The sequence below is a fragment of the Talaromyces stipitatus genome, genomic scaffold (assembly GCF_000003125.1).
Source record: "Talaromyces stipitatus ATCC 10500 scf_1105507295511 genomic scaffold, whole genome shotgun sequence".
Classification (NCBI taxonomy): domain Eukaryota; kingdom Fungi; phylum Ascomycota; class Eurotiomycetes; order Eurotiales; family Trichocomaceae; genus Talaromyces; species Talaromyces stipitatus.
The window spans coordinates 2,873,389-2,896,678 of NW_002990119.1; the positions used below are offsets into that span (position 1 = coordinate 2,873,389).

At 47.9% G+C, this 23,290-nt stretch overlaps 8 protein-coding genes across 8 annotated transcripts, besides 12 other annotated features; 5 read left to right on the plus strand and 3 right to left on the minus strand.

Annotated features, from left to right (window-relative positions):
- Positions 1 to 149: 149 nt before the first annotated feature.
- TSTA_107550 (uncharacterized protein) lies at positions 150 to 837 on the minus strand (the record flags this gene model as incomplete). The annotated part of the gene is made up of 2 exons (XM_002486741.1): positions 150 to 443; positions 784 to 837. The coding sequence occupies 2 exons, from the start codon at positions 835 to 837 to the stop codon at positions 150 to 152; spliced, it is 348 nt and encodes a 115-aa protein (XP_002486786.1).
- Positions 838 to 1,143: 306 nt separating this feature from the next.
- TSTA_107560 (uncharacterized protein) lies at positions 1,144 to 2,090 on the minus strand (the record flags this gene model as incomplete). Its single annotated transcript, XM_002486742.1, has 2 exons — positions 1,144 to 1,376; positions 1,514 to 2,090. The coding sequence occupies 2 exons, from the start codon at positions 2,088 to 2,090 to the stop codon at positions 1,144 to 1,146; spliced, it is 810 nt and encodes a 269-aa protein (XP_002486787.1).
- Positions 1,147 to 1,485: a mobile genetic element.
- Positions 1,285 to 1,449: a mobile genetic element.
- Positions 1,467 to 2,090: a mobile genetic element.
- Positions 2,091 to 2,405: 315 nt separating this feature from the next.
- TSTA_107570 (uncharacterized protein) lies at positions 2,406 to 2,965 on the plus strand (the record flags this gene model as incomplete). The annotated part of the gene is made up of 3 exons (XM_002486743.1): positions 2,406 to 2,578; positions 2,678 to 2,761; positions 2,872 to 2,965. The coding sequence occupies 3 exons, from the start codon at positions 2,406 to 2,408 to the stop codon at positions 2,963 to 2,965; spliced, it is 351 nt and encodes a 116-aa protein (XP_002486788.1).
- Positions 2,409 to 3,053: a mobile genetic element.
- A 338-nt stretch (positions 3,054 to 3,391) lies between these two features.
- Positions 3,392 to 3,430: a microsatellite.
- A 193-nt stretch (positions 3,431 to 3,623) lies between these two features.
- Positions 3,624 to 4,637, plus strand: TSTA_107580 (uncharacterized protein; the record flags this gene model as incomplete). Its single annotated transcript, XM_002486744.1, has 2 exons — positions 3,624 to 3,726; positions 4,444 to 4,637. The coding sequence occupies 2 exons, from the start codon at positions 3,624 to 3,626 to the stop codon at positions 4,635 to 4,637; spliced, it is 297 nt and encodes a 98-aa protein (XP_002486789.1).
- Positions 4,638 to 5,035: 398 nt separating this feature from the next.
- Positions 5,036 to 5,605: a mobile genetic element.
- Positions 5,606 to 6,504: 899 nt separating this feature from the next.
- On the plus strand, positions 6,505 to 7,347 carry TSTA_107590 (uncharacterized protein; the record flags this gene model as incomplete). The annotated part of the gene is made up of 2 exons (XM_002486745.1): positions 6,505 to 6,984; positions 7,033 to 7,347. 2 exons carry the CDS (start codon positions 6,505 to 6,507, stop codon positions 7,345 to 7,347), a joined length of 795 nt encoding a protein of 264 aa, XP_002486790.1.
- Positions 7,348 to 7,540: 193 nt separating this feature from the next.
- TSTA_107600 (gag/polymerase/env polyprotein, putative) lies at positions 7,541 to 12,955 on the minus strand (the record flags this gene model as incomplete). The annotated part of the gene is made up of 2 exons (XM_002486746.1): positions 7,541 to 11,402; positions 11,454 to 12,955. The coding sequence occupies 2 exons, from the start codon at positions 12,953 to 12,955 to the stop codon at positions 7,541 to 7,543; spliced, it is 5,364 nt and encodes a 1,787-aa protein (XP_002486791.1).
- Positions 7,967 to 10,801: a mobile genetic element.
- Positions 8,219 to 8,770: a mobile genetic element.
- Positions 11,474 to 11,761: a mobile genetic element.
- Positions 12,956 to 13,216: 261 nt separating the features above from the next.
- Positions 13,217 to 16,279: a mobile genetic element.
- TSTA_107610 (reverse transcriptase, putative) lies at positions 13,817 to 14,719 on the plus strand (the record flags this gene model as incomplete). Its single annotated transcript, XM_002486747.1, has 2 exons — positions 13,817 to 14,017; positions 14,279 to 14,719. The coding sequence occupies 2 exons, from the start codon at positions 13,817 to 13,819 to the stop codon at positions 14,717 to 14,719; spliced, it is 642 nt and encodes a 213-aa protein (XP_002486792.1).
- Positions 16,280 to 16,596: 317 nt separating the features above from the next.
- Positions 16,597 to 16,641: a microsatellite.
- A 648-nt stretch (positions 16,642 to 17,289) lies between these two features.
- Positions 17,290 to 17,312: a microsatellite.
- Positions 17,313 to 17,785: 473 nt separating this feature from the next.
- On the plus strand, positions 17,786 to 22,327 carry TSTA_107620 (blooms syndrome DNA helicase, putative; the record flags this gene model as incomplete). Its single annotated transcript, XM_002486748.1, has 1 exon — positions 17,786 to 22,327. One exon carries the CDS (start codon positions 17,786 to 17,788, stop codon positions 22,325 to 22,327), a length of 4,542 nt encoding a protein of 1,513 aa, XP_002486793.1.
- Positions 22,328 to 23,290: the final 963 nt, after the last annotated feature.

Consider the following 23,290-nt stretch of genomic DNA (forward strand, 5'->3'; position numbering starts at 1 on the left):
GTGGGAGTTGATTTGGCTGGGGCATGTTGGGTAATATCGCATAATTGACTGTTCAAGACCTGAGGGGGGGCGTGAGAGAGGGGGTGAGGGGAGGAAGGAATTTGGGGTGAGGGAAGGGGAAGAGGATAGGGCAGGGGGAATGGAGGTCGTCAGATACCGCTAATGTAGGCGTTGAAATGTTGTTGGGCTATTGAGGCGAGGTCATCGCTTAGAGCGGTGAGGGCTCTCAGTAGGTGAGGGGCAAGGCCGGCGGTTTGGCTGCGGTGTTTGTCGAGGAATGCAGCTATAGGGCTGAAGATCTTCTGTCCTTCAGAAGCTCTTGTCGTGGCTGCAAACGTGGATTCCAGGAGGGCTGTCTGTAGAGGGCCATCTGTACCAGAGCCTTTACGCGCCATGGTGTTGCCAGGCGCGTTGAGACGCGTCAACGGTCGCGCTCTTGGGAGCTAAGTAGTAGAGAGGGGTGAGGAATTTGAGCCTCTGACTGTTTGATATGAATAATTAAAAAGGAAGTCGCCTATCAACTCGAAATCGAGGGCGGTGATACGGATTTAGCTGGCTCCCTAACTTGGTAATGTGTTTTTGCCCCAAGAACGAGGGGGACGGGGATAGCTAGCTAGATATACGCGGCACGCACGTGCCGCGTCAGACTAACTATATCCGGTGCCAAAACGTGTAGGGTTTGATATTCACGTTCCGACAGAACTATTGAACCAAACCCGACCGCAAGTAGCAGGGGCGATTTTTTACGAGTTTTGAAGTGTAATATTCTAATAGTATGCTCACCGCAACTGGTGAGGATAAGTTATAAGGTTGACGCTCGGCAAGGCTGGATTTCATGAGGTTTACCTTCTGATGTTGATCACAGATCTTGCGGGAGCATCTCTGCCAGATGATCGTACGGTAGAGGAAGTGGGGATTGCTGAACACGTGGCCAGCAGGCACGTCTTATATTATTTAGGCGTTTAAGAAGCAAAGAACCACCGTAGCAAATGTTTTATGTGTAACAAAAACCTCGAATTATCATCAAAGGAGTTTTAGATTCTCCTGGTATTAGGGCCTGGGAATCTTCAAAATAGCACGGAAGGCAGACATTGGTTTTACAAGATATAGTAGTCGGGGAAACGCCAAAAAATGTGATACATATCACATCTTCTCGATTGTCCAGCCGGCGTTTCGGAAATGGCCCTCTGCGCTTCGCTTCCTCATCCCTACAGTTTCGAGGCACCACTCAAGGAAAGAATCAAAACCTTGCTCAGGGTTATCTTCGTAGGCCTGCCAATGCCTCTTTATAAACGCTTTTAGCTCTGCAAAAAGCTCTTCAATCGGATTTAAATCGGGCGAGTATGGAGGCAAATATACTAGTTTGACCCCTGCCTCTATGCATAGTTCCTCTATTCTTTCAGAGTGGTGAAAAGAGGCATTGTCCATGACTAGCACAGATTTTGGCTCTGGTCATCTCCCACAATGACAGAGGCATCAGTTGAGCCTTGGAAAACCTTAGATAAAACAACACCGTCTTGAGCATAGGCTGGAAGAATCTGATACCGCTGATCACGGTGGAATTTGGCTACTTGGGAGGGTGCTACACCAAGAGGAGCCCAACCAGTCCTTCTGAAACCGATTCTTTTATCACACCCAGATTCATCCACGTAAATAAGATGGTAGGAGCAAAAATCTGAAATGAAATAACTGTATTCATCCCGCAAATCCGCATTTCGTTCTCTTGCTTTTTGTTTCGCAGTCTTTTTGGACCAACCTTCACGGTCAAGAGCACGACTAATGCAGTATATTGTCGCCTGTACTTGAAACTCATCCCATATGAAAAGTGCCATCTCATCAAGATACAAATAGGGCTTTTCAAGTAGATGGTCACAAAGAGCTTGAATCATAAATGGCGCGAGAGTTCGTGGCCGTCCTCTTCTGTTGGGAGGCGCCTTCACGCTGCCGAATTGGCGCATGTTGGAACGTAGCCGCCTGATCGTACGCTCATTGCAACCGGCAGACTCTGCCATTTGGGGGACTGACAGTTCATTGCTGATGATCATATCACGGATTAAAGTCAAGGTTGATGTAGCAAGATTGGGTGCCATCTCTGTTATTACACTAAAATGATCGACCGGATGTTTCGGGAGGATCTATGGGGAAGACATTCAGAGGGGGGCAACGAGGTACAGCTGAAAACCTGATACAAGGTACTGTAAGTTACATTAGTCATACATACATGCGTAAAATACAATACGGATTCTGGAAACAACGGTCTTCGGAATAATTATAAAACTAGTTTAGTCCATCTTGGCATTAGGGTTCGAAAGAACATCAAAGAGTATGAGACCGGGCACCATTTTTCGGTCGCCCTAGACCGAAATAATAATGTGATCCAACAGCGGAAAGTCAGCATTGGCTCCATGGAATACTGGTCGGTATATGCAGCCAAGCTCATGGCCATATACTATGCCATTAGTCTTGTCCTCAAGATCGCGATGGAAACTCGGCAAGCTATGACAGATAGACAGGAACTGGTAACTATCCTGAGTGATAGCATGTTAGCACTTCAAGCCCTCTCCAATACATGGAATAAGTTAGGACAGAGGATCATCTAAGCGGTTCAATAATCAGTGCAAGAGTTGCAAACATGGGGAATCCCACTCCGCCTCTAGTAGGTGCCAGGACATTATAGTGACCCGGGCAATGAGGTGGCCAATCGGCTGGCTAAAGAAGCCATGGGCCCTGAGAAAGAACATCCCTTTCAACATCTACTGTCGTGGGAGAAAGGATTTATCCATAACTAAATCTAGAAGGAATAGGAGCAGGGATGGAAGACGTCAGGGAAGGGCTGCCATCTCCACTAGATAGACTTAAACCTACCCTTAGTCCATACCTGGAGAATATATGGCTCGCTGCAACGAAATCGCAGCTACCTGCTCACGCAGCTCTGAACGGGCCATTCATGGCTTGCAACACATAGTAAACTATATAAACTCCAAGAAGACGACAAATGCGAGTGTAGGGCCATAGAAATAGTGATTTACATTCTGATTGACTGCCCCAAATTGAGAGTCCCATGATAAGAGCTACGGAGGAAGATTGGGACTGCATTTAATAATATTTCAAACATGCTGGGAGGAAGGTTTTAAGGTAAGAAAGGTAAAGAGGATGATATACAAGGCGGTAGCATCATTAGTATGGTACTAGACTTTGCAGAGGCATCACAGAGGTTTCAAAGCTGCGCGCTATAGGGCCACTTAACATAACACCAGGTATTAAGGCCATCACAGGCCGTGATAAGGCTCTAAATTCGGCGATATGTAATGGTTTACTGTACATAAAGATAGACAAGGATTAGATAGTGTTTTACCTGCATATCGCTTTGGCGAGGGGTCAGTGTATGAATACAACAACAACAACAACAACAACAACAACAACAACAACACTGTAACTCTCAGGCGGAAGCCAGTTTCGAGACGGGCTGTATATATAGGCGACTGTACTGCATGACTGTACTGCATCGACTGCATCGGCATCGAACGCACTGTAACTCTCGGTACTGCATCGAGATTGAATCGAAAAGAACGAATTTGAACTGATTGTTGTGGTGATTAACGAGCCGACGCGGTAACGCCAACATGCCCGTCGCGACCCACGCCGTAGTGGGTCATTCCGCGATACATACCCCAGATCCAGATGATCTCCTATTATCACCACCAGAAATACAGCGAAGCAAATCAGGTCAGGAGATTAAACGATTAGAGTACCTCAGTCAAGAGCAGGAAAGAGAAAATAAAAATAGGATGAACCATCTCGGCCATAAACAAAATGGCCCTGCAGCAACGCTCTGAGGCAACATAGCTACCAAGCCGGCTAACCCTAACCCTGACGCCAACGCGACCAAAATAGGAGCATAAATAATTACAAACCTTGTTAACAGTCTAAAGAAAGCAATCACCCAACAAACCAATATAATTAAATCAGCAAGGGCGGAGATACAGGAGGTTAAAATAGAACAAATTGCCCTAAGAGAGCAGAATACAAAGCTACAAGAGGAAATCTGAGCACTGCGCACACAGATTGAGGCCTAGACAACCACAAATCTACCACCAAGTCCATGGGCTAAAATAGCTACTAATAGCAACCCACAAGACACTAACACCATCCAACAGCCCCAAAGAGAATTAAACTGCGTCCAAATCAGCACCGTACGGCCAGTCAAAACCAATGATAATAGAAGCAATAATAACAATTTTATAAGATTCCTACCCACAGACACCACGAACAAGCATATCAGAATGGCCCTAGCCAACACAGAACCCACCAAAGATATATAGGTAGCAGATGTCAGCACCACCAAGACCAGTTACATAATCAGGTTTAGAGATGCGCAATCGGCGGAAACCGCCTAGGAAAACTCTACATGGCTGGAGGAACTCAGAAACAACACCAAACTAGTGAAGCCCAGATTTAGTATTATAGTTCACCAAGTACCAACTGAAGATTTTGACTTAGACAGAGAAAAGAAAGAAGGAATCGCAAAGATTATGGAAGAGAATGACCTCGCTAAGAAAGGATTTAAAATAGAAGATATTATATGGCTAAAGAAAAAGGACAGACCACTAGGAAGATTAGCATCAATAGGTGTCTAGTTTAACACACCAGAGGCAGTAGAATTAATCATTAACTATGGCTTTCTAGTTGGACAAAGATATATTGGCAGTGTAGAGCCCTATAGGGTAGAACTAAAAAGATGCTACCACTACCAGAAATTTAGTCATCTCACTTGGTCATGCAAAGAACAGGTGAAATGTAGCCACTGCAGTGGCCAATATAAATAACGCTACTATTCACCGGGTATCAGACCAAGGTATGCAGACTGTAACAGGGAACATCCTATAGGATATCAGAGATGCCGAACACCTCTGAACCCAAATGCATCCCAATAATGACAACTATACTCTATCTACTACAGTTGAACATCTAGAAATCCAGGGCAGGAATGGAAGCCCTCATCAATGATCACCAAAGCCAGAGCCTGGATCTACTCCTAATCCAAGAACCATCCATCACCACATACTGTACCCATGTGAACCATAGTGCATGGTAACTATATTGACCAACATACCCAAATACAGAATTGACCCAGTTCCGTAGCCTTCTCTACATGAATAAAAGAATTTCAACCTCCTCCCATTGACAGATCCACTGCAACCATCCAGACTTAGTTGTAATCAAGATATGGACTGCCGTGATACAATTCCTTGTCTTCTCGGTCTATATTCCTCCACTGGATGTGCACAAAGCAGCTGATACCACTGCTGCAGAATCAGCACTAGAAGAAATAAAAACCACCATTGAGTAACATACCAGAGAAACCCACAAGACTACACGGCTGATCTTGGCGGGAGACTTCAATCAACACCATCCAGCATGGAGCCACCGCGCGGTCAGCCACGTTTTTACCGCCCAAGCAGAAGAACTAATCAACTTCTTTCAAGAATATTAGCTCCAATGGTGTCTACCCTCTAACATCCCCACATACTGGTCACCAAGCCACCCCAGAAAAGCATCAGTGCTGGACTTGACACTCACTAATAACCCTACCTGTAAGAGAGTGGGTAGAGGGCGTGATAATGAGATACGAATATAGCTTCGATTTTCAAGGTAGGGCACGATTCGTAAGGTAGCTATTTGCTACCTTCTGAATCCTATTCGAATCGTAGCTAAATACACAGCCGAGCCGTAGTGCGGTTCGGGTAATGACTAAGCAGCCGGAATTGACCACGTGATCCAGCTTCCCTGGTGAAGTTATCCCCGATTCTAAGTTCTCCGCCTTACAGCCATCTCCCTCTTTTGGAGCTGAGTCCCTGCAGCTCCTTTATCGTGACGTATTCAATCCGTCCATCACGAGGGCTGTTTTTCCAAGTTCGGATATATAAACGGACGAATCTGTCACGTAGTGTTTGGCGTATGTGCAAACGCTGGGCGCACCCCGCCTCCATATATCTTCTGTTTTGATATCTGCCTCTCGATTCTTCTTCTCTTCCTCTTCATCACCAACACGTTTGGTAAGTGTCATGTTTCCCTTGTTTCACATTCCTTCTTCGCGTTCGTCCCTGTTGTCCTTGCCAATGCGAATCTTGCTTACTTCGCACTATCTTTATTACCTCGCTTTCTGTATGTTTTGGGGTCTTATACGAGTCGAGTCGAGTTTGTTTGGTTGTGCGACGTGTGATCCTGGGTCAACTCTATAAACGTTCTCTGACTCTGGCGCGCCTGGTACGTTGGCTAGGATGCGTATCGAGTCGAGCTCTCGTTTCTTCGCGTTCGTCTGTTATTATTGTTTCTTGCAGGTGTATCTGGAGGTCCCTTCGTCGTCGTAACGTGCCTATTTTGACTCGAGATACGGATGTTTTGTTGTTTTTTGTCTGTGTGTTTTCTGTCTTCGAGTTGTGCGCGAATCGTCCCCCTTTTTTGCGAGTGTCGTCCCGACACGGCTAACGAATCGTATAAGAGATGTCGTTCTCCATGAAACGTGACGTCCAGCGCGAAGTGCCACGTACTTCCTCGGGTACGTTTGCTGTTCCGGGTCCCGTTTCCCGTGAGCGTCTTGAGGAGCATGTGAAACGTGCCTCAGATTCGCTTGCTGTGGCTGTTTCGAAACGCCGCAAGAAGCACAAGAAGAAGTCTGCCAAATCCGTTTCCGAATCGCCTGGTCTGGCCTCCGAAGGCTCATCCGACCACGGATCGAATAGCGACGCGGTTAGTCCTTCCAAATCGCGCCTCGAAGTCCCTGTTCTGAAGACGAAAGCCGGTACGATTCGTCCTCTCGGTGATGTGCGGTCCGTACCTTGTTACGAGTGTATCCGCAGCATCACCAACGATTCGTTCATAAAATATCCGCATCGTTGCTACGACGTCAAGCACGAGACACGAATCGGCGTCAACAGCCAGTGCAGCACATGTGCCCGAAAGCACGTTTCGCCTTGTCTTCCTGTATGTTACGCAATCCATTTCCTTTTCGATTCGTGCTGACATTTCTAGATCCCTGCTGAATTCGCCAAGGATTCGGATGCGATTTATGCTGCTTTCGAACTCGAAGGACATACGGATAGTGTCCGCGGGTCGGCCTTGGCTCTCTTGGAACGTATGCCTGCAGAGCCTGCCGGGAAGAAGAATCGTGTCATAAAATCTGAATCCGAACCAATCGCTTCGCCTAGTCCTTCCTTCGAACTTTCTCGCGTTTCGGAGGCTGATTACGATTCTGTCTTGCACTTCAGACGTGGTGTGAAAGATCTGGCCGTCCCGAATGACCTCCGTCTTTCGATTCGCAAGATCGTTTCGGATTGGATTCGGTAAGATCCTCTTTTGTTTTGTGCTACGTTCGCTAACAACTCGTAGTACACATGATCCTGACGAGGAGTGATTCGGTCATGAGTCACGATAGCCGACTACCGACGATTTGCGTTCGTTTCCTAATTCTTGATACCCGAATCGTGGCTAGCCCGCGCTGCATTGCGTCTTTTCCTTTGGTTTAGCTAGCCCGATACAATCAATGAATCTTCTTTTTCCTTTTCCGTTTTGCGTCACGCAACTCTATCGGATTCTGTAGGAAGATTTCGAATGCTGCGGTGTCTTTGACCGATTCAAGAGGTTCCCATGTGCATTCATCCTCAGAGTATCCCTCCCATTTGACGTAGTATTCACGATTCTTTGGGGGACCTCGTACCATTCGGATGCCTTCCACTTTGTACTCAAGGTAACCGTCCACTAGTGTGCCTTCCGGGGGTGTTGGGTTTCGGGCACTATCCCGGAACGGTTCGAGTAGTGAGACATGGAATACATTGTGTAAATTGCGAAACCTAGGTGGGAGTGCCAGCTTATAGGCATTCGTTCCCCACGTATCCACCACTTGGAATGGACCAATTTGTTTCGAATCGAACTTTTTCCTGCCTCCCGGTGGTGTAATGTTTGTTGTCCGAAGCATAACCCAATCGCCAATTTGGAACTGCATATCCATTCGGTGACGGTTGTAGTAGTGTGCTTGCACTTCGGCTGCCTTCTGCAGTAATCCGTGGAGGTGTTTCCTTTGTTCGTGCATAGCCTTGGCACGTTCCGTAGCATTCTTTGCCCTTTTCGATGGCCGACGCGTATCCGATTCAGGATCTTCGTCGAACTCATTTTCGGATGGCGGTTGATCCTCAACGTTGATTCGGATCTGACCTCGGAAACCCATAAGGGCTTCCATCGGGGTCGTTCCGGTAACACTATGCTTCGAATTGTTGTAAACATGTTGAGCCATGGGAATCCATCTTGCCCAATCATCTTGTTCGAAGTTGACATACGTTCGCATGAAGTGTTCCAGGGTTTGGTTCTGCCTCTCCGTTTGACCATCGGTTCGAGGGTGGAACGCTGTAGATAGCTTGCGTTTCACCCCAATGTGCCAGCAAAACGTTTTCCAAAACGCGGATGTGAAGATCTTGGCTCGGTCACTAACAATATGTTTTGGGACCGTGAAGAACTTGACCAACGTTTCGTACAAGATCTCAGCTAGGTCCTCGGACTTAGTGTCCTTCGTGACGGCTAGATAGATCACGTACTTTGTCAGTGGTTCGACAATAACAAGGATCGAGTCGTAAATCCTACCCCTCCACTTCGACAACGGGAGATCCGTAATGAAGTCCAGGGTGACGATCTCAAACGGCTCGTTTGGTTTCGGAAGCGGCTTCAGCAACCCATATTCTTTGTGACGGTGCGACTTCGCCCGTTGGCATAGATTGCAGGTCCTGACGTAGTACTGCGTATCGACGTACGATCCGTGCCAGTAGTACTTACTACCGATCACTTCATGGGTACGTTCTAGGCCAAAATGGCCACCTTGGGGATCGTCATGATTCGTCCTTAAGATTTCTTGTCTCAGCGCGTGGTCCGGTGGGACATACACCGCGCCTTTGAACCGTAACAGGTCGTCCGGTCCAATAGACCAGTCTTCCCGTTTCACCTTTTCTCTCGGTTTCGCAAGCTGCTTTCTCATCGATTCCGCAAGCACGTCTGCCTGTTGACAACGGTGAATCAGAGCTGCGAGCTCTTCTGGCATATCCGAGAAGGCGGCCTCGGTCTGTACGGCTGCCAGCACGACAGATCGTGGAGTCAAGATTCCTAGGTTATCTGGACTGCCAGCGGCACGTTTCTGTCTTCGACACGCGTTTCGAGACGTCAAAGATGTGGGTTTGTCGACATGAGAAGGGTCCTTTAGCTTCTCCGGATGCACGAAAGCAGGCTCGGATTCGGCACTGCTATCAGTTTGAGGACGTGATTCGGGTTTGGAGTAGAGTCCGCGACGTAACTTCTCTCGTAGAGTTGGCAGAAGAGTGATACCCGGTTCGTCACCGGTGTAATAGTCAGGTCTGCGGCTCGGTGCATCCGCGGGATTGGTGGTCCCGGGCCGGTGCTCAATATCAAAATCGAACGCAGAGAGCTTCTCGGCCCAACGAGCTTGCCTACGATTCAGTTCCTTAGTGGTCATGAAGTAGGTTAGGTTGTTATGGTCCGTTAGTACGGACACAGTGTGAGCACTGCCTTCGAGGTAGTGTCTCCAGTGTTTGAATGCTTCGACGATAGCTAGCATCTCCGAATCGTGGGTTTCGTACCTCACTTCGGGACCCGTCAGCTTGCGCGAATAGTACGCGATGGGGTGCCAGTGCCCGTCTTGCTGTAATTGACTTAGGATTCCAGATATAGCAAAGTTCGACGCGTCCGTTTCAACCCGCAGCGGCAATTCGGGATCGAAATGTCTCAGGAACGGAGCTGTCGTAAACTTTTCTTTAAGTGAATCGAAAGCCTGTTGAGCTTCTTTGGTCCAGACGAACTTGGCATTCGCTTCTTGGTCCGCTTTCGATCCCTTCCGGGCCCACTCATGACCCTTGGTCATGTTAGTGAGAGGTGCAGCGATTCGTGAATAGCCTTCCACGAAGCGACGGTAGAAGTTCGCAAAGCCTGTGAATTGGAGAACTTCTCGGACATTTCGAGGAACGGGCCAGTCACGGATCGTAGAGACTCGTTCCGGTTCCATGTGCACACCTTCAGGCGACACAATGAATCCGAGGAACCGGATCTCAGTTTTTTCGAAGGCGCACTTGGACAGTTTAGCGTAGAGCTTGTACTGCCGTAGTCGTTCCAGGACCCGTTGTACGTCATCTGTGTGGGACGATTCGTCTTGCGAATAGATGATAATATCGTCCAAATACGCCACACAACAGATGTCGAGCAGGTCAGCTAAGGCGCGATTCACGTACGCCTGGAATGTGGCTGGTGCGTTGGCAAGACCGAACGGCATCACGGTGTACTCATAATGTCCGTAGCGTGTGCGAAACGCTGTCTTCCATTCATCGCCTTCTTTGATCCGGATGCGATGATACGCATCACGGAGATCGAGTTGGGTGTAGATTTTGGCCCCCGCTAGCCGATCGATCGTCTCACCGATAAGAGGAAGGGGGTAACGATTCTTGATCGTGATTGCATTCAGCCCACGGTAATCGACACAGAGACGTAAACCGCCATCCTTCTTCGGAACGAATAGGATAGGCGCTCCAGCGGGACTCTTGGATTCACGGATCCAACCCTTCGCCAGATTCGTTACGAGGTATTCTCGTAGCACTTCCGATTCTTTAGGGCTGAGACGGTATAGTGACCGATACGGGGGATCCTTGCCAGGCTCAATATCGATGGCGTGATCACGTTCCGTACGAGGAGGCAACTCCGCGGCGTGTTCCTCTGAGAATACATCTGCGAAAGGCTTCACATAATCCGGGAGGTTGCTGATCTCTGTCGCTGCCAGCAAGTCAGAGGGCCCAGTTGCTGGATCGCCAGGTTCAACAACGAAAGCTTGTGCTCCATCCAGCAATTCTCTATCCGCTTCAACTGCGGAGATGATTTCGGGAGTGCTAGGTTCACGTGACTTGTTTGGGTCTGCTTCCCAGCGCTGGATTGTACCGTTCCGAGAGCGATAGTACCTTAATACGATCGCTGTAGACGTTTCGTCTCGGTAATACCATTCTCTTTGTATCCAGAGGATGTCTGGGTTAGCCGCTACGTGCCACGGGACACCAAGAATAAGGTCGTACTTCGTCATGTCGACCGCATGATACGACAACGACGTCCTTCCAACCATATCTCCAGTATCTGGCACGGTCACATCCAACTTTGTTTTGCCATATGTAGCAATCTTGTGTCCGTCAACAGCTTCTGCCAACACAGCACGTTCCGTAAGTTGAATCTTATTTCGACGAGCCCATGTTTTGCTGACGAAGTTGCTGTCGGCTGCTCCATCAATCAGCACGAGAGCCTTTACCAGTCCTTGCTCTGTCTTGATATATGCATAGACAGATATGCAAAGCCCGCGTTTCCGCTGTACGCTTCGCAAAGAAAGGAGTGTGGCAGTGTCAGGGATCCAGTCAACGAGTCACTTCCGAGCTGCCCATTTGGGTCTCAACTCGGGGTGTTTATCCCAGCACTGAAGCTCGGTGTGGCCCTTTTTCCCACAGTTACCACACGTAACGTCTTTGTCACGCTGATGTTTCTTGTGACTCTGGTTATGCGATCCAGATGGCAATTTGTCCGATTTGTTTCGATCGTTATCACGATTCAAGTTGCGGTTTTGCCCGTTTCGGTTCCTATCCCGACCGAACCGTTGCTGTCCGGACTCAGGAGGAACAGGAGGACCAGGAGGTGGGTTACCACCACCATTCCCAGTGTTGTTGCCGTTTCGGCGATTTCTTCCTCTACGCAACGCCTCCTGTCTCTCCGGCATGCCATCTTCAAGAGTTTGCAACCACACGACAAAACGATCATAGTCTTCCGGTTCGTCGGTGTGTCGGGAGACAGCTAGGGTACGGAGGTTTGCAAGAATCTTTGAACGAAGTCGTCCTTTGCGTTGCGCTTCGTTCAATGGGTGTGGGATGTGTTGCTCCCAACTCCTCAAGTAAACATTGAAGTCGGTGACGGTTTGGGATTCGCGCTGTCTAGCGCTCTCGACCTTGCCTTCAGCCTCGATGCCTAGAATCCTCGGATCCTTGATGCATCGAATCAGGAAGGCGTCGAATTCGTCCCACGTCATATTTTCAGGATTGTGGCCATCCCGTTTGAACGTATGCCATTTCTTCGCAACGTCATCGCTGAGGTTTTCTTCGGCAGCGAGAATACGTTTGTGATTCGTATTTCCCACATTGTAATACCACGCGTGACGGCTGAAGTGGTTCTGCATCTTGATGTCATAAACCATCTTTTCGTTGACCGAATCGCCCTTGAATTCTTTGACATTAACAGATGGGGGTTTCTTGTCTCGTCCTTCAACAGATGATGACGATTCGCGACGGCGTCTTCTCGCTCTCGGAGCAGCTTCGATGGGTTCTTCAACCTCCATCGGTTCTCCAGGGGCGTCAGATTCACTTGGAGCATTATAAGTGGTATTCTGCACGTTTCGTCCACTGCGGACCATGGAAACAGTTGGTTCGAAAGGCTCCGCCAGCGCTTGTGCTGTGGTGAATAGGATTTCGGATTCGATTTCCCACTCCCGTTGTGCCTTTTCTTGCTCAACCCGGGTCTTATAGGCTAGGCGTTGAGCTGGAGAGAAAGCACGAAGTTCCTCTAGCGTGTAAGACGCAATAGGCCTCGCCGGGTCGAGGATCTGGTCCTGTAGAGGGCTTATGTCACTTGGTTGCTCCGTGACACTCTCGATAGGGGTTTCTGTGTTGGTCCCTGCCGATTCATTACTGATCCCTACAGGCTGGCTCGAAGGTGCATTGGCGCTGGGGACAGCGGCATGGCTGACGTTGGGGGTTGGCAGGCTGTCAGTCATATCTTGTTCCATTGGAGGGTTCGGAACAGAAGTCGTTGTTGATTCGTGATTATCGGTCGGAGGGTTGGTTACTTGTTGTGAGCCGATCCGTTCACTACGACGTGTAGCCATTTCGTTTCTCACAATCGGGCTCTCTTCTCAGGGGGAGCAAATAGACTGTAAGAGAGTGGGTAGAGGGCGTGATAATGAGATACGAATATAGCTTCGATTTTCAAGGTAGGGCACGATTCGTAAGGTAGCTATTTGCTACCTTCTGAATCCTATTCGAATCGTAGCTAAATACACAGCCGAGCCGTAGTGCGGTTCGGGTAATGACTAAGCAGCCGGAATTGACCACGTGATCCAGCTTCCCTGGTGAAGTTATCCCCGATTCTAAGTTCTCCGCCTTACACTACCATACTGATTAAGTGCCAGCTCTACCATGACAACTACAGATCAGACTATCGCGGGACATACTCCGAATGGGACCTACGACCAGAACGCAACAAGAATGCAAAACCTAAAAGAGCATATGACTGAGCTGACTGGGCGAAGATTGGTCCAAAACTACTCGAGTCACTCAGTTAAACACCGGAAATACACATCATCACAGACCTTGACTCCAAAGTCAAGCGATTAGTGGAAACTACGACAAAGATTCTTAATTAGCATGTTCCACTGCAAAAGCTATCCCCATATTCAAAATAATAGTTTACAGTAGAACTTAAATCCCAACAGATCACTATGAATCAAACACGCCGACAATGGCAGAGTAGCTGTGCCACCCAGGGCAGTAACCACCCAATCACTATATCTCTCTTCAATGAAATGCGCATTAAACGGCGGGAATGGACCTAAACGATTAAGAAGGTGAAAGCCATTCATTAGAAGGAGTTCCTCGACACAGCCTAGGAAGGCCACCTGTGGAAAGCAGTAACATACATGTGACCACGGGAATCCTACTCGAATATCCCTGCCCTCCAGGTGGGATTGATGCTAGTCACCAAAAATAAAGCAAAGGCTAAAGTCTTTCTCGAAGCTTTCTTCCCTGAGATGGCAGAACCAGAAGATAAAGATATCGCAATACCCTCAGAAAAGATTCCGTGGCACCTAATTACTGAACTGGAAATACACTGGTCACTCAAAGCCGCAAAGGGAACGACAGCCCTGGGAGAAGATAGAATTATCACCCTAGTCTAGAAACAACTATGGCCCTATCTCCGGAAGGTGATCACCTACATCTTCACAAAATCAGTGGATCTAAGCCACTATCCTCACCAGTGGAAGCGTGCACGCATCATAGTGCTCAGGAAAGCTAGAAAGCCTGATTACAGATTACCAGAGGCATACCAGCCTATCTCCCTACTAAATACCCCGGGGAAGATACTCGAAGCAGTCATGGCTCGTAGACTGTCATTCTGGGCTGAGACCTACAAGTTGCTCCCAAACACATAGTTTGGAGGCCAACCAGGACGGAATACGGAACAGGCACTCTTAGTACTAGCAAATGCCATCGATCGAGCGTGGCTACAGTCCAAAGTGATCATGCTGATAGCATTCAACCTCAAAGGGGCATTCAATGGAGTGAACATCTCAAGTCTTGACGCCCGCCTGCAGGCCAAAGGGATCCCAGTTATTGCCAGACACTGGATCCGCAGCTTCATGGAAAGCCGCTATGCCAGCATCTCCTTCGATGACTTTCAAACAGAGATCTCCTCTCTCGAACACGCGGGCCTAGCGCAAGGGTCCCCGCTGTCCCCCATCTTATTTGGGTTTTTTAACTCCGACCTGGTCGACCAGCCCGTCGACCACCACGGAGGCGCGTCAGCTTTCATTGATGACTACTTTCGATGGCGAGCCGGTCCCTCCGCAGAAGACAATGTCAGAAAGATCTAGGAAGAGGATATACCGCGCATCGAGGTATGAGCCCGATGGACAGGATCCGCATTTAATGTGAAGAAAACCATACTGATCCATCTCACAAGATCCAAAAGATAGCATAGGGTGGGACAAATTACAATCAATGGGATAACCATCAAGCCCAGCGACACAGTAAAGCTCCTTAGCATAGTCTTTAATCAGGAGATACAGTGGAAGGAACATGTACAACAAACTGTCAAACGCGCAACCCAGGTGAACATTGCCCTTGGGGGACTGAGGCACCTCCGCCCAGAGCAGATGTGACAACTCTACCAAGCATGTATAACACCAATTATAGATTATATATCTACCGTCTGGCACAATCTGTTGAAGGATAAGGTCCACCTGCAGACGCTGGGTACCGTGCAGAGAACAGTCTTTATTCGCATTCTCTCTGCATTCAAGACCATATCCACCACAGTGCTTGAGGTTGAATCCTACATACTGCTAACCCACTTACAACTCAAACAACGTGCACAGATTGTCGCCGCCCGCCTTAGCACCCTCCCAGACGACCATCTAGGCTATGTGGTGGTGGTCCAAGCAGCCTCATAAAGCCTACATATAGGAACTGGACCTCGGTTCCCTCTTGCAGAAACCCTGCAGACAATGGATCTTACCCGACTCCAGGCCCTGGAAACTATCAATGTAACCCCTCCACCACCATGGCGGACCCTAGCGTTCCTAGAGATTAACATCAAACTAGACCATGACAAAGCTAAACACAAAGCATCTACTCTCTAAGATACAGCCAGCATTATAGTTTTCTCAGATGTGTCAGGCCAACATAACCATCTAGGAGCTGCAGCGGTCGCCCTAGACCAAAATAATAATATAATCCAACAGCGGAAAGTCAGCATTAGCTCCATGGAATACTAGTTGGTATATGCAGCTGAGCTCATGGCTATATATTATGCCATTAGTCTTGTCCTCAAGATTGCAATAGAAACTCAGCAAGCTATGATAGATAGACAGGAACTAGCAACTATCCTAAGTGATAGCATGTTAGCGCTTCAAGCCCTCTCTAATATATGGAATAAGTTAGGACAGAGGATTATCCAAGTAGTTTAACAATTAGCGCAAGAGTTATAAACACAGGGAATCCCACTCTGCCTCCAGTGGGTGCCAGGACATTGTAGTGACCCAGGCAATAAGATAGCTAATTAGCTAGCTAAAGAAGCTGTGGGCCCCAAGAAAGAACACCCCTTTCAACATCTACTGTTGTGGGAGAAAGGATTTATCTGCAACTAAATCCAGAAGGAATGGGAGCAGGGATAGAAGATGTCGGGGAAGGGCCACTATCTCTACTAGATAGACCCAAACCTATCCTCAGTCTATACCCAGAGAATATACAGCTTGCTGCGACAGAATTGCAGCTATCTACTCACACAGCTCTAAACGGGCCATTTATGGCTCGCAACACATAGCAAACTATATAAACTCTGAGAAGACGACAAATGCAAGTGTGGGGCTATAGAAACAGTGATTCATATTCTGATTGACTGCTCTAAATTGAGGGTCCCACGACAAGAGCTACGGAGAAAGATTAGGACTGCATTCAATGATATTTCAAACATGCTAGGAGGAAGATTTCAAGGTAAGAAAGGTAAAGAGGATAATATACAAGGTGGTAGCATCATTGGTGCAGTACTAGACTTTGCAGAGGCATTATAGAGATTTCAAAGCCGCGTGCCATAGAGCCACTTAACACAATATCAGGCATTAAGGCTATCACAGGCCGTGACAAGGCTCTAAATTCGGCAGTATATAATGGTTTACTGTACATAAAGATAGACAAGGATTAGATGGTGTTTTACCTGCATATCACTTCGGCGAGGGGTTAGTGTATGAATACAACAACAACAACAACAACAACAACAACAACAACAACAACAACACTGTAACTCTCAGGCGGAAGCCAGTTTCGAGACGGGCTGTATATATAGGCGACTGTACTGCATGACTGTACTGCATCGACTGCATCGGCATCGAACGCACTGTAACTCTCGGTACTGCATCGAGATTGAATCGAAAAGAATGAATTTGAACCGATTGTTGTGGTGATTAACGAGCCAACGCGGTAACGCCAACATGCCCATTGTGACCCACACCGCAGTAGGTTGTTCCGCGACGCGTACCCCAGATCCAGATAATCCCCCATTATCACCATCAGAAATACAGCAAAGTAAATCAGATTGGAAGATTAAACGACCAGGGCACCTTAGTCAAGAGCAGGAAAGAGAAAATGAAAACAGAATAAACTATCTTAGCCATAAATGAAATAGCCCTGCAGCAACGCTCCGAGGCAACACAGCTGCCGAGCCGGCTAACCCTAACCCTGACGTGAACGCAACCAAAATAGGAGCACAAATGATTACAAACCTTGTTAACAGTCTAAAGAAAGCAATCACCCAACAAACCAGTATAATTGAATTAGCAAGGGCGGAGATACAGGAGGTTAAAACAGAACAAATTGCCCTGAGAGAGCAGAATACAAAGCTACAAGAGGAAATCCAAGCACTGCGCACACAGATTAAGGCCCAGATTGTGTGTGTGTGTGTGTGTGTGTATATATATTTAACGGCCGTGGTTCGTGACTCGCACGCTTCCCACCGATCCCTACTGGGACATAGGCCGCCGAGGGGTAAGCCTCGGGTTTCGGGTCCTATCAGATTTATGTACAAATAAGAGACTCTTTGACGCATTTCCATAGCTGCCGTGGTCTTACAGGGAGGTCCACTTTGAGTAGATTTTGGGTATTTACTAGCTACAATGGTCCGCCTACACTCCATGACCTGTTACTCCACCACTATACATAGTTTACGTTGAGGTGTTGAACACCTCAGGGTTATTGCTAACAAAAATTTCGGGAGCTAGGCAAGATTGGTTTAGCGTGGTCAGCGTCTCAGGGGTAGAATAGTCACCAACTCATTTTTTTTATTTACGTAGTTGTATCCTCTTCCTTTGTAAATTTTTTACTACAACCAAGTTTCTACACATCTCAATACCACCTCTTCTTACTTCAACTCAAAATCTCTAGAAATGAGTGAGGAGTCTTACTCTTTCCCTCCCTATCTTCGTGTGTTACCTGAGTGGCGGGTAATTCTTTGTCAACAACATGGATCATGCTTTACCCAGCAGAGTCTCCAACAACATTTACGCAAACGACATCATTTAAAACGCTACGAGCAAGTTCATATTGAGCAACATCCTGAATTCTCCTTAATTGCTAAGACAATTGATACAGTAGTACAACCCTCTGATGGTACTACTGAGATTAATGGTCTTCCAATTATACCTGGATTTACCTGTCATATTGAGAACTGTGATTATCGATCCCGTAATACTGATTGTATACGACAGCATTATAACCAGGAACATGGATGGCGAAAGTCCCAAGGTGTTATGCCTTGGTATCAGGTGTATCTACAGACACTATTTTCCAAACAACAAGACATCCAGTATTTTACAGTGGAACTTGCTCACTCTATTCACACCTCACATGATCTACATACTAATACTCCTGGATATGCGCCTGCCTTTACTACCAATGATCTGCCTTCCTTGGATACCCTTCTCCAAGAATACTGTACATTTCAAACTCAGAACTCTGTATCATATACTGTGAATGACAGTCAGCATGTCTCTGAAATTACTCCATGGTTGCGAACCACTGGTATTCACATTCACCTCACTGGATTAGATCTAGAAACTGTGGGAGATCTTTATCGACTTCCCAATCGTGATGAGATAAGATTAGATCTCATCTGCGCCAGCGTGGACCGAATCTGGAGAAAGACCGAACAGCTGCTGCATCACAACCACGCTGGTGAGATCCCACGGCTAAGTCGCCGCAATGCTCGACTTCTCAATACCTTTACGCGAGGAGAGGTCTCGCAGAATCCCATCCAGCCTCTCCAGAATCCTCAGAGTCGCTCTCGGTACATTCAAACCTGGCAGAAGTTGGTCTGTTATTGGAGTCGAGTAATAGATGACCAAGCCCTTCCTAATTCCTTATTTCAGCCAACAGAGGGTCAGAAGACTGCCTGGAATGATATAATGACTGCCGCGGAGAATCTATATCACCAACAAGAGTCAGAGCCGGATAATGACGAGGCTCTCCATCGACTCCAGCAGGAGATGGATGAACAAACCCTCATGTTCTGCCTTGAGATTATCCAACAGTCAATTCCTTTGCGAGCTTTTGATTCTATCCTGGTCTCCTTTGCAGCACTCTTATTCTGGATGCCAGCTAAGAAACAGTGGATGACAGTTGGTAACTACACCTCCTTCCTCTCGCAACTGATCTACAACTGTCAGATCTGGATCCTCGCTCTTTCTATCCTAGAACAACAGCACTATCCCACTCAGGATCTTGGAGATATTATTGTTAGACACCGCGATCGATGGCTACTTAACGATACCAAAGGACCCGTGGCTGAACTACTGGAGAATCGACTGTATGCATTCCAGATTGCAATGAGTGAGGTCCCCCCTGCTCAAGTACGATGGGATCGGGAGGGCCAAGTCATTACATTCCAAGATGTAAGCCTGTCCTTGTTGGAACTCTCTCAACTGATCCGCGAGGGAATCTCTACCGCCCAGGCCATCTTCGAGCAAGAGTTGTGTTTATCCGGCCCATCACGGCCAGCTACCGAGATCCCTCAATTTGATCTCAATAATCTGATGGATAACTGGGACGCTACACAAGCTGGTGCATCCTTTCTCACAGATTCTCGCAATCATGCTTATGTGGTACCCTATCAGGATTGGCTCTTCCGTCGAGTTAGTCAGGATGCAGTTCTATTTCCGACGTTTTGGGAGTTGGGCGCTGATCAGACCTGGCGGATCTCGCAGAAGATGGTAGAACAGTACGAAGCAACTATCCAGCGATTCCTAGAGGCTTTACTTGTCCCCTTCTTCATTGGATCTGGCCAGCAAGCGCGACGGACAGAGTTCCTAGGAATTCGATGGCGCAACACCCTCCTCCATACTCGCGATCTCTTCCTCCATGACGGTCAAATGCTCTTTATTCTGGATTATCACAAGAGTCGTCATCGTACTAATGCCTCTCGATGGCCCGCCCGGTTTCTCCTCCCAGAAGTAGGACAGTTAGTCACGCAGTTTCTCATCTTAATCATGCCCTTCCGACAGTGGCTACAGCACAAGGTGCAAACTGCGCATTCTCGCACATCCATTCCTGTCTATGACTACCTCTGGGCCTCTACAACAAAGCCTTGGTCTGATAATCATCTTACGCAGACCGTGATCCGGACTGGAGAGCAGATCCTTGGTAAGAAGATTCATATTCGAGCCTGGCGCCAGATCACTGTTGGGATTGCCATTAAGAAGTTTAGAACTCTCGCGTCACAGTTTATTGAGGATTCTCTTGATAATGAAGATGACCTTATAGAGGATCACAGTGGCAGTATGGCTGCGGTATTCCACTATCAGGCTGCACATACACCTCATACCGGGAATCAGATCTATGGAGGGACAGTCAATTTTCGAGCCGGTCTCACCGATGCTGGTCTTCAAGAATTCCGCCAAGCTAGCGAGATCTGGCATCAATTAATCAAACAGCCCTCGCAGTACTCTACATCTAGCTTATTAAAAAGACGACTGCCTGCTGTATCCACTCAGTCCTCCCAACCAGCCAACGTCAATACAGAGTGGGAATGGGACGAGAGTTCTTCCAAGCGAGTGCGGAGTGAGGCAACTGAGTCCACACTAGTTCAACGATTTCATCGTTGCCACGAACCACGACAGAGTCAACAGCGCTGGACTATGGAGCAGGCGCAGACCATTCTAAAGCGCATGTATGGGCCAGAAGCGCAGTATCGAACTAGTAATCAGCAACAAGCCTTGCAGTATATCATCCAGGGTTCTAGTCAAGTGGTTGCAGTTCTTCGAACAAACGAGGGCAAGAGCCTACTCTATCTTCTGCCCTGCCAGCTTCCTGGTGCACGAACAACCGTGGTAGTGCTTCCTTTATTGGTCCTCAAGCAGGACATGCTCCTTCGATGTCAGAATGCTGGAATTGAGGTGACTATCTGGAATCAGCAGGATGAATCTAGACACCTCGGATCGAGTCCACTGATCCTCGTGAGCGTTGAGCAGGCAGTACACATCAACTTCCGAACCTTTCTTCTCCGGCTCCAGCTTGCCAATCAACTTGACCGTGTCGTGTTTGACGAGTGTCATCTGACTCTGACAGCCTCTTCATATCGCAAGCGAATGGCCTTACTTCCTACATTACGTGATATTCAGTGTCAGATGGTTTTCCTCACTGGCACACTACCACCCATCATGATGGCAGAATTTGAGCAGACCATGCTACTCTCTAAGGCACGATTAATCCGTAGCCTCACCACTCGCCGTGACCTATCCTACCAGGTAGTTTCCTGCCCTATAGATCAGGACTTCTTCAAGTTTGCGATTCCTTGGATCCAGCAAGAGCGCACCCAACTTGACTCTGAAGAGCGTGCAATCCTCTACTGCCAAACCCAAGCGATTACGGAGGAAGTGGCTACAATTCTGGAGTGTCCCTTCTACCATGCCAGTTCTGGGACCCGCGAAGAGAAGGCGCAAACCCTCGAGACGTGGCGTAATGGAAATCCAAACTGGATCGTTGCCACTTCTGCCTTTGGGATGGGAATTGATCACCCGCGAGTCCGCCTTGTTATTCATCTCGGAGCCCCATCCAGTCTCATTGACTTTACACAGGAGGCAGGCCGCTTAGGACGTGACCAACAGGGCGGTCGTTCGATCATCTTACTCCCTTCATCCTGGAGTGTTAGCAAGTCAGGTCGACCTGGCCATGTGATCTCCTCTGATGTACAGGCTATGCATGCTGTTTTAGATCAGCCGAACTGTCGAGTCGCTGCGATGAGCTCCTTCCTCGATGGGGCTGCAGTGGCTTGCAGCGCGCCTGATCCTCTCTGTGATCAATGTCGCTTCCGTCAAGAGAATCCTGAATCTTCTTCGACTGATCCTACTACGACCAGCTCGCCTAGTCCAGAGCAGAACGTCGACTGCGATCTGACTATTGGGTCTCAGATGCGAATCCAGCAGATCCAGCAGGAGAGCCGGCAATTACAGCAGTATGAGGATTCCCTCCAAGCGCTCCGTGGCACCTGCGTGATCTGCCGTATCCTACCATCATCATCTGCCGACAAGAAAAAGCATTCCTTTATCAACTGTTGGAATCCTCGTCGACAGGACTTTCTTGAGGCAAAAAAGAGAGCACAGCAGGAAGGAAAGCAGTTTCAAGGCTGGATGCAGCGATATGCCGGGTGCTTTCGTTGTTATAATCCGCAAGTGGTGTGTAGTCAACAGGGCCAGGGAACCTGCCTCTATCCTGATCTCGTCATGCAAGCTTGCTGGGCGATCTATCAGATCAAGGCCTGGACAGAAGGCTTGCTGCCTGGTCTTGGTGGTGAGCACGTACAATCCAACGAGGCAGCATATATGCTTTGGCTAGGGCAGAAGCGAGCGACATTTGGGGTTGAAGGATCGAATGCTGCCTGGGTGGCTTATCATATATTCCAACAGCTTCTGGAGCCTGCAAAAGGTTCAGTTTAGTCCGCTAATTTCATTCGATAGTGTTTAGAGAGTTAACATTACAGAGGTTATATCACAGTCCCTCCAATTCCACCCATATCGCGTAGATGGATCATAGTCAATGCAACCATCTATGTTATATATATCGTTGACAGATTCTGTCCCGGGTTCATATATTGACTAGTTATATATATTAGTTTACGAAGTTGTATACTACAGCTTGGAACTATTGATTGAATTAGCGATTCAACAGGGCTATTAGTAATTAGGCTGGAAAGTCGATTAGCAGTTGGCGATTAATGATTAAGCAACAGCCAGTAAACCAGTTGATAGTTGACCGTTGAGCCAGTAAGCCAGTCCATAGTTCAGCAAGTTGCCAGAGGGCAGTTCAGTAAGTAATCTAGTTGAGAGTGAATGGTTTGACTAGGGAGACAGTTGGCAGTTGGCAGTTCAAACACTTGACCGTTGGCGGCTTAGCCAGTTGATAGTTAACAGTTGGCAGTTGGCAGTTACCAGTTACTAGTTGGCAGTTGACAGTTGCCAGTTGACAGTTAGCGGTTAAACAATTGGGCAGTTGATTGAGTTAATGGTTGACAGGTGATAGTTGAGCAAACTGGTAAGTTAGTGGTTGAGCTAGTTGACAGTTGTCAGTTCGCGGTCGAGAAAGTCGACGGTTGAGGGTTGAGCCAGTTAACAGTTGGCGGTTGTTGAGCACGTTGCCAGTTGTCACTTTCCAGTTGTCAGTTTAGCAAGTTGACAGTTGACAGTTGAGCAAGTTGCCAGTCGCCGGCAGAGGAAGTTGAGAGTTGGCGGTTGAGCAAGGTGCCAGATGGCGGTTCAGCCAGGAAGCCCGTTGATGATTGAGCGCGTTTCCAGTTAATAGTAGAGCGAGGAAGCCAGTTGACAGTTGACGGTTGAGCCAGTTGACAGTTGGTGGTTGAGAAAGTCGATAGATGGCGGTTGAGCCAGTTGACAGTTAACAGT